General features: G+C 40.3%; 1 protein-coding gene across 16 annotated transcripts in view; it reads left to right on the plus strand.

The window, feature by feature from the left end:
• KIAA0232 (KIAA0232 ortholog) overlaps positions 1 to 17,557 on the plus strand; it is a 90,904-nt gene that overhangs the window by 51,324 nt on the left and 22,023 nt on the right. For 8 of the 16 annotated variants that reach the window (XM_035294128.3, XM_078367564.1, XM_078367562.1 and 5 more), the window contains 3 exons: positions 149 to 286; positions 15,817 to 15,883; positions 17,014 to 17,095. In XM_035294128.3, the coding sequence (XP_035150019.1) occupies positions 149 to 286; positions 15,817 to 15,883; positions 17,014 to 17,095 (287 nt within the window). Of the gene's footprint in view, positions 1 to 148; positions 287 to 6,956; positions 7,252 to 14,502; positions 14,589 to 15,816; positions 15,884 to 17,013; positions 17,096 to 17,557 lie in introns of those variants that run through there. The other 8 variants (XM_017970690.4, XM_078367567.1, XM_078367563.1 and 5 more) reach the window with 3 other exon arrangements.

A 17,557-nucleotide genomic window follows, 5' to 3' on the forward strand; every position in this document is an offset into this window, starting at 1 on the left:
CTGTCTTCATCACAGATATAGACAAGCTGATCCTAAAATGTGTATGGAAATGCAAGGGGCCTTTTTGTGACTGAATATATGGGGTAGGTGGAGCACAGTAGTGTCCAAGTTAGCCTTGGTTGTTTAAGTTGGTGCAATTTTATTTCAGGAGAATGACATCTTCCTGGGCTGGGAAAAAGGAGCTTATAAGAAATGGGGAAAGAGTAAGAAAAAATGTTCAGATCTAACTCTAGAAGAAATGAAAAAACAGGCTGCTGTCCAGTGTCTTCGATCTGCTTCTGATGAAGTAAGTTTACATTTTATTTTTAACACTTAAGAGAAAATTAAGTGTTTTAAAATTAAGAAAATTAAGATGTTTAAAATTAAGAAAATTAAGAAAATTAAAATGTAAGAAAATTAAGGTGTTTTAACTTTACAAATATGACAACCGGACCTCCAAAAATTGGGAAAACAAACTACTTATTTATCTTACCAAGTAACATGAACTGTATCACTTTTCCTTTATGGTATTTTTCCATATTTTCTGAAGTTTTATAAGCTTTTATATATGTGCTACTCTTAAGAATATACACAAAAATTAATATCCTTTTTTCAGTTTGACTATTTCATCCTGTTATTACATTGTCTTCTTTTTAATGGCTAAGTTACATCTCATCAAATAATATTTCAACAGCAGCATAATATTATAATCTTTATTACTGGATGTTTACTTGCTCTTGATTTTTTTTTTAAAAAAAGACAGTGTCACTGTTGCCCAGGCTGGAGTGCAGTGGTGCAATCTTAGCTCACTGCAACTTCCACTTTCCAGGCTCAAGCAATTCTCATGCCTCAGCCTCCCGAGTAGCCAGAATTACAGTTCCATGCCACCGCGCCTGGCTAATGTTTTTGTATTTTTTAGAAAAGACGAGGTTTCACCATGTTGGCCAGGCTGGTCTCAAACTCCTGATCTCAGGTGATCTGCCCACCTTGGCCTCCCAAAGTGCTGAGATTACAAGCATGAGCCACCTGGCCCAGCCCACTCTTGATTTTTTTGTTACGCTGTCTAGAATATTTTATGTGTGGTTTTTCCAGGGTATTACTACATTTGAATATGTTCCTAGAAGGAAATAGCAGTTCAAACACTTCAAAAGCACTATATTGGCATATGATTTATATATTTTTGTTTTTCGAAAAATTATAAGATTATTTTATTCTTTTAGCATTTCATGTGTTGTTCATGTCTTTCAGTTTCCTGAAATTAAAAATAATTTTACAATATCATCTCTTGCAGTTAATATTATGAATTCTTATTTTATTTTTCACTATAAGATGTAATCTTTGAGATCAGAACTACTTAAAGAATTATTTTGCTTCGACTCTACTGTTTGAGACAGTATGGTTTAAGTACCTTTATGATGCAAGGCCAAACTGAGGGAATTCTGGCCTTCAGCAGCTAATCTCCTGAACTAATTGTTGAATGGTCTAGTGTAGGGATGATTGGCTTTCTTATCTTTGACAGTATGCAGAAGTTTATTCTGTCTGGTGCCACTGATGCAAATGGTTTTTAATGTTTATTTGTTTAGTGTCTCCCACAATTATCTCTGAGGCCAAGAACGGTGGCTCACGCCTGTGATCCCAACACTTTGGAAGGCCAAGGAGGGCGGATCACCTGAGGTCAGGTGTTCAAGACCAGCCTGGTCTAACGTAGTAAAACCCTATCTTTACTAAAAATACAAAATTTAGCTGGGCAAGAGGCTGAGGTAGGAAAATCGCTTGAACCTGGGAGGTGGAGGTTGCAGTGAGCCAGGATTGTGCCATTGCACTCCAGCCTGGGTGACAGAGCCACCCCCCATCAAGGAAAAAAAAAAAAAATTATCTCTGACAGCCTGACTCCCCTGGCCATGTACTCATGATACATTGTGTATACCTCAAATAACATGTCCCTCATATCCTAAGTTGCAGTCATTCATTTGACTGTGCTCACTGGGCACAAGAACTGTGAGTTGCCCATCTTTTTTATCTTCTATTACATAGCACAGTGAGTGCTTATCATATAAAAGGTACTGATTTTTTTTTTTTTTAATGAATCTAACAATCATTTTTTAAAAGGCCTACCCTTTCATCCAGTTCTTTTTTTCTCTTCCCAGCTGGTTTCTTCTCCCTCACCTGATTTTTTAACTTCTTAATTTCTCTTTTTTTTTTGAGATGGAGTCTCACTGTCACCCAGGCTGGAGTGCAGTGGCACAATCTCAGCTCACTGCACCTTCCGCCTCCCAGGATCAAGCGATTTTCCTGCCTCCGCCTCCTGAGTAGCTGGAATTACAGGTGCCTGCCACCATGCCCAGCTAATTTTTAAATTTTTAGTAGAGATGGGATTTCACCATGTTGGCCAGGCTGGTCTCAAACTCTTGACCTCAGGTGATCCCTCTGCTTTAAAAGTGTTGAGATTATACGTGTGAGCCACTGCGCCCCGGCAACTTCTTAATTTCTGAAGCTGCTGCTTCATACAGCATGGGATAGGAGTTTGGAAGTTACCCCTTATGTATACAGCTATCTTAGGCACCATTTCATTATAATTAGGAACATAATTTACCTAGTTTAAGAAAAAATAGAAATATATGTAAAGGATACAGGGATATCTCACTGAAGCCAAGGGCTAGAAATATAGCAGTCTCAAGAGAGAGCTGAACTGGGAATTATGTGATAGACAAAGTCACTTTCTGTAATAACCAATGTACAATCTTTCATTTGCTTCTGCACCTGAGTCGGGTCATTCCCTCTCTGTCTGAATTCTGCCTTTCTCTGCTTTAGCACATGGTAAATAGTGGCCATTCTAGCCTCCAGCCCAGCATGACTATGGAACTGTACTGCCCAACACCATTCATCTAGAGAGAGAATCTGATTGGCTGGGCTTGAGCCAGGTGTCCACCCATGATTTGATAAGCCGTGGTGAGGAAGCAGGGCTGCCTGCAGGTTCATCACTTCAGCAGGGGCTGTGAGTGATATGCCCAGAGAAAACTGTGTGGTTAGAATGGTGGGTTTTTTGGTTTTTTGTTTTAATTTAAAAAAATAGGGACAGGGTCTTCCTATGTTGCCCAGGCTGGTCTTGAAGTCCTTGGCCCAAGCCACCCTCCCGCCTCAGCCTCTCAAACTGCAGGGATTACAGACCTGAACCACCATGCCTGGCCAAAATGGTGTATTCTTTATGACACTGAAGGGATTAAATTGGTAATGTAATCTGTAGATCGATAAAGTAATTTAGAGCTTTTAAAGGAATTCAGAATGAATTTTTTTTTTTTTAACAAATGAGAAGTTAATTCAGGTCAGTTATTTGAGCAAAATCCAAAGAAGCTGCTGAGTTATGGTCAGAAAGAAAATATGGGTAGTACATTTCAAACTAGGAAAGGATCTTATTTCTTTTTTGGACCAAAGTTGCTGAGAAATGAGCCTAGCCTTTGACTCATGGTTAAGCTGAGGAAATGACAGGGCAGCTGAAGTCAACTGTGAAAAAAATGAAGAGTATATGAGTAATGCAAGACCCTTCTCCTGTAGCTTGTTAATTTGGGTGTAATTCATACTAGCTGAGTGTGTTGTGTAATGTGAAGAACTTAGTATTCGGTAGAAACAGTAAGGGAATGCCTGTGGCTTAAAAAGATCTTTGATTCTTTAGGTTATTGCTTTGGAAAAATGCTTCCCTTTGCGTGGCTGTCATAGGCGGGATTTTTATTTTCAACTTCAGTAAAACATATTTGTACTTTCTTGCCCTTTCCTTCTCATTTTATTAAAAAAAAAATGTTGGATTGCTTTTTCTGAACAATGATTTTTAAAATTTTAACAAATTAAAATTAGTTGAGGAAGTGAATGTGCCAGGCGTGACCAGATGCTCAGTCATTACTTATGGAATGAATGAAGAGAGCCTTCAAGTCTCAGTCCCTGCTCCAGAGCCACGTGCTGTTGTTTGTGCATCAATCTATAGATCTCAAATCAGGTGTCCCCAAGCCCCTGGCCATGGACAGGTACAGGTCCGTGGCCTGTTAGGAACTGGGCTGCACAACAGGAGATGAGCAGTGAGCAAGCATTCCTGCCTGAGCTCCGCCTCTTGTCAGATCCGCGGTGACATTAGATTCTCAAAAGAGCACGAACCCTATTGTGGACTGAGGATGTGATGGATCTAGGGTGATCCTTATGAGACTCTAATGCCTGAGGTAGAAGTTTCATCCCAAACCCCATGCCTGCCTACTGGGTCTGTGGAAGAATTATCTTCCATGAAACCAGTCCCTGGTGTCCAAAAGGTTGGGGACCACTGCCTTCGACCAGCTCACTGGCCTCTTGGGGAGTCAATGAAAAGAACCCTCTTTAATTATTGCCTGCTGCAATAGAAAGAATCAATGTGTGGTAGTTTATGAATGGTAGGCCATCTGTGTGTCCCCTGGGTTTCTTTTTATAATCTGTCTATTGGCTTCAATGGAAAGAAAGGAGCAAAGAGGACCTACATCGAAAATTATAATGAAAAATTTTATTTTATGTTTTTGTCATGAATATTTGCATATAAGTATGCTCATTTCCTGAGGATTGTCATGTTGGTGGTACTGTGTGTCTGTGTTTTCCCATCTAGTCCAAAAGCCCTCTTAAAAGCGCTTCTCAGTACAGCTCTTTAGACAGTCACTACCAATTGGTCACAATTAAAAACCCTAACAATTCAACTTTATAATCTAGTAGGTTTATAATCCACTAGATTAAAATGCTAATGGCAATTACAAGACAATAATATAGGTTATATTATTATATTAGATAAAAGTGTAGGTAGGAAGTAGTGGTGTTACTCATTACATGTGAGATGAATTTGTTTCTCATTATGTCCATGTGTGTGTGCAACTGTTAACAATGTGAATTGTTTCTATAAAAGCATCTGTAGTTACCAGACTATTCACTGGTGTCATGGTATGAGGAGAACGGCTTCTTCTCTGACTTCACTTAGGTACTTGTGATACTCCATGGTGCCTCCACTTTATCCTTTAGCAATTTGTACCCCACATCATAGCACACCTCTTGGCCTGCTCAGCTCATTATTTTATCTGAGCAACATTGCCAAAACAGAAGGGCAATTCACTTGCGTCAGAATTTAATTTTATACCTTGATTAAAGTTTGGCTGTCCCCATGCAAAAGTTGGCTGAGCAGTCGGTGAATATTTCTCCAAGGAATCATGACCTTTGATGGGCTTTATTGGTTGTTAGGTGCCAGCTGAAAACTGCCTTGACTAATTCCCTTTCATTTACATATGCAAACAATATGCAAGTCTCTGGATGTTCATTTTTGATAAAATATTTTGCATTTGCTCTGATTGCAGTTAGTAATGGGGTCTGCAGAGAGGAATGGTATTATGAATCAGTCATAGGCAATTCAGCCCTCCCCCAGATGCATTTTAGGTGATTATTACCAGAAGCTGTCCGTTTCATTCCTGTTATCAGTGGACATGGCATATACCTGATATTTGTTAAATAATATGCAAACCACTCTTCCTTTCGCCCCCTAAAGAAATATGAAAGAGGGCTGGGTGCAGTGGCTCACGCCTGTAATCCCAGCACTTTGGGAAGCCAAGGCGGGTGGATTACCTGAGGTTAGGAGTTCAAGAGCAGCCTGGCCAACATGGTGAAACCCCATCTCTCCAAAAAAAATACAAAAATTAGGTGGGTGTGATGGCGCATGCCTGTAATCCTAGTTACTCAGAAGGCCGACCAGAAGAATCACTTGAACCCAGGAGGCAGAAGTTGCAGTGAGCCAAGATCACACCGCTGCACTCCAGCCTGGGCAACAGAGCTAGACTCTATCTCAGAATATATTTATATTTCTATATATAACTATATATACACACACACACACACACACACACACACACACACACACATACATGAAAGAGAATTTTGAACCATGCCCCAACTATTGTTTTCTTGGATCCTCAAGTTTATACTTGGTTCTTTTTTCACCATCTCCAAAGTAAAGACTTTTTTATATTGTTTCTAATAATTATATTTGTTTTATTTTTATTGAGCCATGTAAAACTGAATCAAAGCTAGTACTTTATCTCCCACTTTGAGAGTGGTTAGAAGATCGGTAACTTAATGAGGCCCTGTTTGGGGAGTAAAGTTAAAATGCAATGATAACTCTTCCGTAATACCATCCTTTGGAAGTTATTAGTTTTGAAAGTAACAGCACTGCAGCTTACCTGGGTGACTGACCAGACCTACTGTTATTTACAGAGCCTTAGGGAGGACTTACATCCTAATTAGAGTGGAGTCTTAAATTCACTTGCTTATATTCTCACATTCAGCTAAGCCTACCAGTAAAATTCTTTTTGCCAAAGTACAGAGTACATCTTAGTATTTTGTATATGCATTATTTATATGCTGTACAGGGATATATGTAAAAAACATGTAAAGTATTTCCTGGCAGTGTTTACCTTCAAGGTTAATTTGGAACATATACAGTTGGCCCTTCATACCCATGAGTTTTATATCTGTGGATTTAACCAACAGCGTATCAAAAATATTTGGAAAAAAATGTATGGTTGTGTCTGTGCTGAACATGTATAGACTTTTTCCTGTCACTGTTCTCTAAAAAATACAGTATAACAATGCATACATGGCCCTTACATTGTATTAGGTATCACATGTGATGTAGAAATAATTTAAAATATACAGTAGGATATGTGTAGGTTATATGCAAATACTATGCCATTTTATATGAGGAACTTGAACATCCACAGATTTTGGTATCCTCAGGGGGTCCTGGAACCAATCCAATATAGGGATGAGTAAATACTGTGTCTTGACACTTGGACTATTGAACCTAACCTTTTCTGGGTAATACTAAGAGCATCAGTACAATGATAACATTTACTGAGCGCTTAAAATGTGTGAGGTGCCTATCTGAATGCATTATGTGCATTGCAAGAAGTGATGCTGTGCTCTCTCTACAGGCCAGAACCCCCTGAGAAGAAGCCAGTGGTTACTAAAGCTGAGAATGCTCACAGTTGTTCTGTTATCACAGCCAGTCCTGCCTGAGGAAGCCTAGGTCCTATCTCTATGGGTATACAGATGGCGCTGGAGCTGGAGCATTTGAGGAAACTTACCGGCCATACTAGGAACTTGGGCTTTTCCCCTGAGCAGCGGTGAAGTGTTAGGGTTTGGAGAGGATTAATGCAACCTGGCTTAAGTGCCAAACAGATGCTGATCAGACCACACTGGTTGCTGCACTGAGACTAACTAAACAGGGTGAGTGAGCTGTGCTGGAGGGAGGGCAGACTCCAAGCACCCAGCCAAGATGCAGTTAGTTGCGGGGGGTCGAGAGGGCAGATGGCTGGGTATTCTGCATCTGTTTTTGAAGGCGGAGCTGACAGGATTGGATATGGGGTAGAGATAAGGGGAGGAGACAAAGAAGACAGCCAAGGGTCTTGATCTGAGCAACTGCAAGAATGTAATTCCCAACCTGGTGTGGTGGCCCATGCCTATAGTTCCAGCACTTTGGGAGGTGGGCCTCAAGATCACTTGAGGTCAGGAGTTTGAGACCAGCCTGGCCAACATGGCAAAACCCTGTCTCCAGTAAAAATACAAAAATTAGCTGGACATGGTGGCCCACGCCTGTAATCCCAGCTACTCGGGAGGCTAAGACAGGAGAATCGCTTGAACCCAAGAGGCAGAGATTGCAACTGAGCTGAGATGGAGTCATGGCACTCCAGCCTGGGCAACAGAGCAAGACTCTGTCTCAAAACAAAGAAACAAAAAATTAGCTGGGTGTGGTGGTGCATGCTTATAGTCTTAGCTGCTTGGGAGGCTGAGGTGGGAGAATCGCTTGAACCCGGGAGATGGAGCTAAGATCATGTCACTGTACTCCAGCCCAGGTGACCGAGTGAGACTCTGTCTCCAAAAAAAAAAAAAAAAAGTAATTTTCATTTACTAAGGAAAAAGAACCTAGGGAAGGAACATTTTTGTGTTACGAATAAAGATTAACATATGAGATGCTCCCTAGGGAAAGCTAAGTGAAGATTTTTGAACAGGCAGCTGAATAAACTGAATATGCATATCTAGGGTTGGTGAGGCAGAGTGGTTTGTGAGGAGTGGGCAAGAAATAGACGATTTTATTTTTGTTTATCTAGCCCAGATCTTCTGATCTCTTTTTAGAAAAGGTAGAAAATTGGAAGTTTTTTTTACAGGAAATTTTCTGATCTTTCAAATGTTGAAAAGTGAGAATATGAGAACAGACACAGAAGTGGAAGGGGCTGCTCTAAACATTTGAGAGTGAGGCGCTATAAAATAGGTACGAGTGGTGTCAGGGGCCAGGGTACGAAAACATGAGAGTTTGAGGAGCAGAAAGGACTAAAGAATGGCACAGTGAATCCCCATGTGTCGGCTGAAGCTGAGGAAGCCAGGTGTTTGGAGCACAGCTGGAGACCCATGTTCCCTTTCCTCCTGACTTTCCTTGTCGTCCCTGTCAGGTTACCACTATACCCAGCTTGGTGTTTGTCTTGCCCATGCTTATTTTCATATATTTACTAAATATTGTTTGAAGGTATATACAATACCCCTAGCATGATTTTTCATGTTCTTAAACTTTCTATAAATTTTACCATACTGTGTATTTTTTTTTTTTGACACGGAGTTTCGCTCTGGTTACCCAGGCTGGAGTGCAATGGCGCAATCTCGGCTCACCACAACCTCCGCCTCCTGGGCTCAGGCAATTCTCCTGCCTCAGCCTCCTGAGTAGCTGGGATTACAGGCACGCGCCACCATGCCCAGCTAATTTTTTGTATTTCTGGTAGAGACAGGATTTCACCATGTTGACCTGGATGGTCTCAATCTCTTGACCTTGTGATCCACCCGCCTCGTAAATCCCAAAGTGCTGGGATTACAGGCGTGAGCCACCGCGCCCGGCCCACTGTGTATATTTTTATAACTTTTCAGTTAAAAGTTTTAAATTTTTATCTATATTGATAACATGATTTATAATGTCTTCATTCCTAAACAGTTGTCCATTGTGAACTATATAACTCTTTATTATTCTTCTGGTAATGGACCTTTCAGTTGCTTCCCATTTTGGGCTGTTATAAAGAATGTAGAAAGGAGGCCAGGCGCAGTGGCTCACGCTTGTAATCCCAGCACTTTGGGAAGCCAAGGCAGATAGATCATGAAGTCAGGAGTTCAAGACCAGCCTGGGCCAACATGGTGAAACCCTGTCTCTACTAAAAATAAAACAAATTAGCCGGGTGTGGTGGTGGGCACCTGTAATCCCAGTTACTTGGGAGGCTGAGGCAGGAGAATTGCTTGAAACTGGGAGGCGAAGTTGCAGTGAAATTGCGCCATTGCACTCCAGTCTGGGCAATAAGACTGAAACTCCGTCTCAGAAAAAAAGAATGTAGAAAGGAATATTCTTATACACGTATCCTTGTGCTTTTCTTGCATATATGCTTAGGCATCACATTACTAGATCAAAGTCTTTTTTTTTTTTTAACTGTTACAGCTTTACAGACTGGAGTATTTGGTGAAAGCTATGGACCTTAACCAGATGCTCGACTTAAACTTTTCTTGTATGAATTACTTTGTTACATGCTCATTAGTGGCCTCCTTAAGAGTTCATGCCTCCTAGATTAAAAATCACTGGTCTAAGTTCTGACTGTTCTTCTTAACTGAACCATGAGGCAAAACAAACAGTATCCAGACATTCAACTAATAGCTTTCTGAGCTTCTGTACCCAAATCTTCAGAAAGTTTATTTGTTAGCTATCCAAAGGGAAAAGAAACTACCATTTCCATATGAAAGTAAGAAATAGGACTTTTTTTTTTTTTTTTTGCAATAATAAAAAATAGTCTTTGCCTGGGCACGATGGCTCATGCCTGTAATTCCAGCAGCACTTTGAGGGCCTGAGGCAGGTGGATTGCTTGAGCCTGGGAGTTTGAGACCAGTTTGAGATGGGGTTTTGCAGAAACCGTATCTCTATTGGGGGAAAAAAAAGAAAGGAAGAAAAAAGGAAAGAAAGAAAGAAGAAAAGAAAAGGTATGGTGGCACATGCCTGAATCCCAGCTACTTGGGAGGCTGAGAAGGTGGGAGCATCACATGAGCCCAGGAGGTCAAGGATGTGGTGAGCTGTGATTGCATCCTGCACTCCAACCTGGGTGACAGAGCAAAATCCTATCTCAAAAATTAAAAAAAAGGCAGGGAGGAGTGTGCCTAAATCAGCAAGATGCTATAATGAACTGGGAAAATTGAAAGACTTAATTCAAGTTGAAGTATTTTCCTTTTTTGAAATAGAGACTCAGAGAAGTTAAATAACTTGTCCAGCTTCACACAGTGCAGCAGGTCTCATGAGTCCAGATCATGTTCCCTTTATGATACATCCTGCTAAAGAGTCGGTTTACCTTTTTCTAAGCCTTGATTGATCATGTCATTCAATCATTATTTATAACAGGTTGTATTCTTTTTGTTGCAGATTTTAACTTCCTTTTCTCTAGCATTCTGAAGAATACATACTGTGCCCTAGATCATGTTTGAAGATATTTGTCCATAGGATACTTCTCTCCTACTCTGTATCATTTTCTAGAGAGCATATGTGCTTGAGAGCTAGAGGCAGACCAATTTTTGTAGACTCTTCAGTGTTCAGGCATGGGAATTACAGCTCACATACAAGGGCCTTGGCAGAAACAACTTTTTCTTTGGGGGAGTTGCCTTTTTTTTTAACTTTGTATTACTTCTGTGGCTATTGAAGGCATGAGTCTGTGAACCCTGGTATATATCTTCAGTCATCTTACTTGGTACTCTTGTTTATTTGCTTAACATTAACTTCGTTCTAAATTTTAAAAGGGTTTTTAAAACTTTAGTTATTAAAGTGTGGAATTGATCCGTTGCTTTCCAGTAACACTGATTACTATGATGGCCAGTAGTCATTCTATCAGTATCTAGTTGGGTTTCTTATCACTTTCTTCCAACTCTGCTTTAAAACTAAAGACTAAGATCTAAAAACTGAAAAAGAGCTCTGTGTGCAGGGTTGGGCTGAAAATAGGAGTGTTTGAAAGCCTTTGCTTCAGTTACTGCTGCATGACTAAGTACCCCGAAACTTAGTGGCTTGCAACAACTATTTTATTTACTCACAATTCTGTGACTTAGGTAGGGCTCAACTGGGAGGTTCTTCTGCTGTTCTTGCTTGGAGTCTGTACAGCTGCAATCAGATAGCAGGTGGAATTGAAACATCCAGGATTGCTCTTCTCATGTGACTGGTGCTTCAGCAAGCATGGCTGGGAGCTGTGACCTCTCCCTACATGGCAGATGGAGAACACCCAGAAGGTAGCATTCCAAGAGAGCATCTGTCACACTCGGCAACATCTTATTGTGAAAGCCAGTCACTGTGGGAGGGGCCAAACCTAGGAGCAAGTGCTGGGATGCACAATTCATTGAGGGTACCAGAGTAACAGCCTTTCCTCTGACAGTTACTTTCTGGAGAGATTAAGTATACAGGTTCTGGACTTTGGGATACCAGACACCCCTGCAGGAGAGTATGAGACACCATAATGAAAACTGGGGACTGATTCCCCCTTCTCTTTCTGCTGCCTGGCTGACAAATAGGTTTATATTCCAAAGATAGAAGTTGGAGGAGTGGCCGGGTGCTGTGGCTCACACTTGTAATCCCCGCACTTTGGGAGGCTGAAGCAGATGGATTACGAGGTCAGGAGTTCAAGACCAGCCTGGTCAACGTAGTGAAACCCCATCTCTCCTACAAATACAAAAATTAGCTGGGTGTGGTGGTGGGTGCCTGTAATCCCAGCTGCTTGGGGGGCTGAGGCAGGAGAATCACTTGAACCCGGGAGGTGGATGTTGCAGGGAGCTGAGATCGCACCCCTGCACTCGAACCTGGGTGACAGAGCTAGACTCTGTCTCAAAATAAAAATGTGGGGAGGATTTCTTGATGAGGAAGAAGTTGCTGTAAAGAAGAAATATTTGAGGGACGAGATGATATCTTAAAAATTATAACCATGATAATAGAAATAAAAAACTCAGTAGACCGTTTGGAAGACGGAAATCTTCCAGAAAGTATAACAAAAGATGAATAAACAGGAGACAGAAGAAATTAGGGGACCAGTACAGGAATCCAGTAGGTAGCTCTTAGGATATGTGTCTATAATACTAGCACCCGTTTCTAGATGTTGAAACTGAGGCTTTGATAGGTAAATGATTTTCGTAGGGTCATGTGGTTAACCCTCGGGTGAAATTTAGAACCAGACCTTTTTGACTCCATTGAGCTATGTGCAAATGGAACAGGCAGTTAAGTGACACTGAGTATCATGTAGGTTAGTAATCACACTATGGCAGCACCTGTTTGGCATTTAGGGAATATCCAGTCTAAATGAATTCTCCATAAAAGATAAGCCTGCAAGATGATTAATATGGCACGGAAACCTCTGAGTATGGAAAGGAGAGATGAGGCAGATTCAGTCAGATTGCCCTTGTTTACTTTATACTTAATAGCGAAGGTCCAAATTTAAAAGGATGGGAAGTATGGAGAAGATGGAGAAATACTGGAAATGTCATAGGGATGGGAAGTGATTGGAATTTGTCAGGGAATACATAAGACTCTCGTGAAGTGAAGTAATGGGACGCCAGTTGCTCTGTTTGACCGGGACTCAGTCTCCGTCATCGTGTAACTCTTCAGCGCCACCCCACAGCCAGGAGCAGAGAGTGTAGCAGTGGCAAGGACCTAGTGTTGGTCAGAGTGAGAAGGAGCAGGCTGTGAAGTCCAGGGAGAATCCAGAAGGGTTCTGGTGGTATGCATCAGCTTATCTTTTTACTCCTGCAACCTCAAAATCAAGTCAGAGCAAAAATTAAAGCCATTTTTGAAGTGATGAATCAAAAAACGAGATTGTAGAAAATTAAAGACTTACAAAATCTAGAAGTGACACCAATATTTAAGTGAGTAAAGTGACAGGGACTCTGGGTGCCTCACATGTGTCATGTTTATCTTGCTGAATCTTGGGAAGGAAGTGGTGGCGTTCCTGGGTTTGGAGAGAGGAAGTGGCACATGTGCCCTTTGCTGTCCAGTGAATGTAACAGGGCAAGAATTGCAGGCCCGCACAACTGCAAACCCAAATACATTCCACTCAGTCCTCTTCTCAGAGAAATTAGAGTGATTATCATGTAAATCTCGGGAGGGCAGGGGTCCTTATAACCATTTGTTCACTGGGTGAGTGAAGGAGCAAGTTAGTGGTAAACTAGTGGATGGCCGGCCGTGTATTCTGAAGGTTGCTCACTGAGCGTGTCCTGAAACTTGCCAGTGTCTGTGTGTGGCTCACCCCTTTGCAGATTTGGAGTACATAATTTGGATTTCAGAGTGCTCTTAGGTTTGCAGTGTTTTTACATGTGTTGGATACTGGAAGGTAGGTGTGTATTATGCATTTTACAGTTAGGAAAAGCAATTTGTGAGTTCAGTGGTGGAGTGGTAGCATTTTTTTTCACTTATAGCTTGTGTTCCCTTAGAGTTGTTAATAAGATGTAACTTAATCTTGCTTTGTTTTTAAAGATACTATAGGCTCTCAAAATATTAATGAATGGCCTTATAGATATGATATACTACTGAAATCTGATTATTAATATTTTCTGATGGTTTATATAATAATTAGGAAAGTGAATAGAAATTTCTCATTAAAGCTGTAAATTGACACTTTGGAACACCTGCCAGGAGACAACAAAGGGTGATGACAGCTGCTGCTGTGCCTCTGTGCTTCCCACCGTGCTGTGATGGTGACCCAGGGTTCTCATGATCTTTTTTCTTTTAAAGATGGAATCTTGCTCTGTCCCCCAGGCTGGAGTGCCGTGGCGTGACCTCAGGTCATTGCAACCTTTGCTTCCTGGGTTCAAGCAATTATCCTGCCTCAGCCTCCCAAGTAGCTGGGATTACAGGTGCCTGCCACCACACCCAGCTAGTTTTTTGTATTTTTAGTTGAGATGGGGTTTTACTATGTTTGCCAGGCTAGTCCTTAATTCCTGACCTCAAGTGATCGGCCTGCCTTGACCTCCCAAAGTGCTGGGATTACAGGCATGAGCCACTGCACCTGGACAATTTTTAAAAAATATATAAGATGCTACAGATAGTTAAGAAAGTAACACAAAAATGTGGTTGATAGAGCTTGCTTTTACACACAGAGTAAGGAGTAGGATCTTAGTTTATTTTGCTGTTTACACGTGAAAGCAAAAAAACGTATGTTTATATATGACAGCAAATATATATATCACATATATAGTATGCATATTTACTCATATATTAATAAATATATGTGTATATATGTAAATAATTTCTAAGACAAAGCATGAAAAAATACGTAGTCACTAGGTTGTAATGACCATTCTGATTAAATAGGACCCCATGTTAGAGTATTGGAAGATGTTTAATAAGTGATCCCTAGAGGTTCAGTGTTCTTCTGCATTAGAGACTAGCCCTAAGTTTCAAAACCTAGTGACATAGGCTTGCTGTACAGAACAGTATGCAGTGTGTCAGCTGACACTGGTGTTGGTTTCACGACGTGAAGGAAATGGAATATAATTGCCGTCCTTGTCACACCTTGAGCATTATGGTAAGCAGATGCTTTCTGGTGGAACTGTGTGGTTGAGCGGTGTTTATGACTGATATCTGCCATGCTTTCCAAGAGTGTTTTTAAAGGAAAGAGCAGCTCTTGTCTGGCATATTTTTCTGTCTTCCTTTTAAAAGCTGTGGTATGATGTGGACAGAATGTAACTCTGGATGTTTGTAATTAACCGTTTTCATCGTAATCTGTTTCTTACTACTCAAACTGTGTTACTGGGGGATTTCTTATTTAGGATATCTTTAATATTTGTGCTGAGTCATTTTGAGTTAAGTGAATGGGGTAAAGTTCTATTTTTAGCCCTTAAAGGCCTAGTGAGGACACTGGCTTAGCAGAACTCTGTCGTGTGCATCAGTTTGGGTTATGTCCACCAAAAAAGACTTGATTCCAGTTTAAATAGGACTTTGGTCACTGGGTAAATCAGTGAGAAATGCGTTCACTTTTTTGTCCATTGTAAAAGAAAAAAATTTATTCCTATGACAAATTGAGAATCTTAAAGTCTACATGGGAGATTATTTGCTTGTGCCTGTTTTCAACACTGATTTTTCTTTAAAGGTTAACTCTTATTTTTACCCTCTCAATTCTAGACTCTTCTATGCACTCTCCTTAAATTTTGAATTCCCAGGCTTTGTATAGAAGTTGATAATCGGTCCAGATGCTGAAAGGAAGACAAAGCTTTCACACTCGCAACATTGGCTTAGTTTTCTGGACTTTTGTTGTTCTTGCAATCATGTGTTCATGTTTCTTTAAAATAGAAAAAAAAATCATCTTGTTTTTTTCAGAGTTTGAGCTCCTAGAGAACTAAGATGAAGTTTTGTGATTTTCATTTAAGTCTCGTACAAGACCTTGCTCATATAAATATTTAATATTATTTTTGATGGGACTGACTTTTGGTCATATGATGGACATTTAGGCCCTTAAATATGCCTCGTGAACAAGATGACACACCTTTGGAAAACAAGCTATTCTGGGAATCACATGAATATATTCACATTTTATTACTGAGTTTTATTTAATATGCTTTATTAGTAACAAGCATATATGCTAATTTGTATCTCCAAACCTAATAATTTTTAAACTCTAGCATACATTTAAATATTGGTAATATATTTTGGAACATGGGTGATTTGTAAAAGCTGTGTATTTAAACAAAAATATACAAATAACCTGCTTTTTACATACCTGACTGTAACCTAATGTGTCTTTTGTTGTCATGCAGAGCTCTGGTATCGAGACTTTAGTGGAGGAGCTTTGCTCCAGACTGAAAGACCTTCAGAGTAAGCAAGGTGAGGTCAAAAGCACTGTGTACACACATGCCAGGATTAGGTCCCTGAGGAATCTGGATTGGGGAGAATCTTAGAATTGATCTGAAGAGAAAACAACAAGAACAAAGTGTTTGTGTTTAGTATGTGTCACTAGGCCAGCATCATGCTCCATCTGCAGCTCTGTTAGTGGCTTGTGTGAGTCCCAGCAGTCACACAGATTCCTGCGACCAAGGGAGGGACTTAGTCCACAGGGGCTCTCAGAGAGAGGAAACACTTCGTGGGTTTTTGTTCTTTTTCTTTTTTTTTTTTTTTTTGTCTTCAAGTTGAAGCTCAGAGATCAGGAACAATATTTTCTCTTTCCTTGCCTATTAATGTTAAGACCGCTAAAGACGTTGACACGAATTACTTCAGGTTTGGAAGGGACTTAGTTTTGACTCAACTTTTTTGGAAACACAGACTTGGCAAGCTTATTTAGTCATTTTGATATATGAACCCTCCTCATACTTTTTCTACAGTCCCTAAGAATGAGGCCTTCATATTAAGAATAAGGATCTTTGTTTCCTTGCCCTCTTCGTGGTCCTTTCGCTGCACACGAAGCCTTGAGCCTCCCTCTTAAAGGGCACAGTTTATTTGTAAACGAAGGCAGTATCGTAGGCTCACCTAAAGGGATAGCCCTTTTTCCTATTTTAGTTGAAATAGCTCTTGCTCACCTGCATGTTAAGTAATAGAGCAAATTGTAATAAAGAATATTCTTTGTGGATTAGTTTTAGTCAAGATGAGTCAGTGTAAAGTCTATGAGTATAGAATTTTGTGGGAAAATATTTTTGGAATCTAAACAGATGTTCTGTCCTTCTGGTCTAATTAATAAGTTCACAGGGGACTTCAGTCTCTTAATTAAGTGCCTCTAGAGCACTGCATCAGTGATGAGATGAACAACTCTCACCTCTTGGCCTAATGCTAATGTGGTTTAATCAGAGAATTCCCTCTGACACACTGAAAAAATAGATTTTTATAAAAAAGACAGATTGGTATAGAGCCTGCATTTTAAGCATGAGTATTCTTATTAAAATTAGTTGAGAAACTTTGAAAAAACATGGGCATTTATTAACTAGATATAAGACGAATTTCTCTGACTTTTTGTTTCATAACAGAAGAGAAGATTCACAAAAAGTTAGAGGGGTCTCCCTCTCCAGAGGCAGAATTATCCCCTCCAGCAAAGGATCAAGTGGAAATGTATGTAAGATTGTATTCAGTAATAAAGTGTGCATTTGTTAAAATCAAATGAATAACTGCTACATGGTTTCCATTTTTTTGTTTGTCATCTTGTTTAGTTTCATTGTGTATAATTTAAGAAACATTTATCCAGCACTTATTTGCTTGACACTGAGAATTCAAAAGAGAGTAAGATGGTTCTGTCCTTGGTGTGCATATTCAGTAAATATTTGTGAAATGAATGAGTAAAACAAAGAAGGTTATTGTTTGCTAAGTCTATGCATGTACAGCCCTTTGAGACAGCTGTAAGAAATTATGATTATCGGCCTGGTGCAGTGGTTCATGCCTGTAATCCCAACACTTTGGGAGGTCAGGGCGGGTGGATCACCTGAGGTCAGGAGTTTGAGATCAGCCTGGTCAACATGGTGAAACCCTGTCTCAAAAATACAAAATTAGCCAAGTGTGGTGGTGCGTGCCTGTAAT

Source organism: Callithrix jacchus, chromosome 3, assembly GCF_049354715.1.
Source record: "Callithrix jacchus isolate 240 chromosome 3, calJac240_pri, whole genome shotgun sequence".
Classification (NCBI taxonomy): domain Eukaryota; kingdom Metazoa; phylum Chordata; class Mammalia; order Primates; family Cebidae; genus Callithrix; species Callithrix jacchus.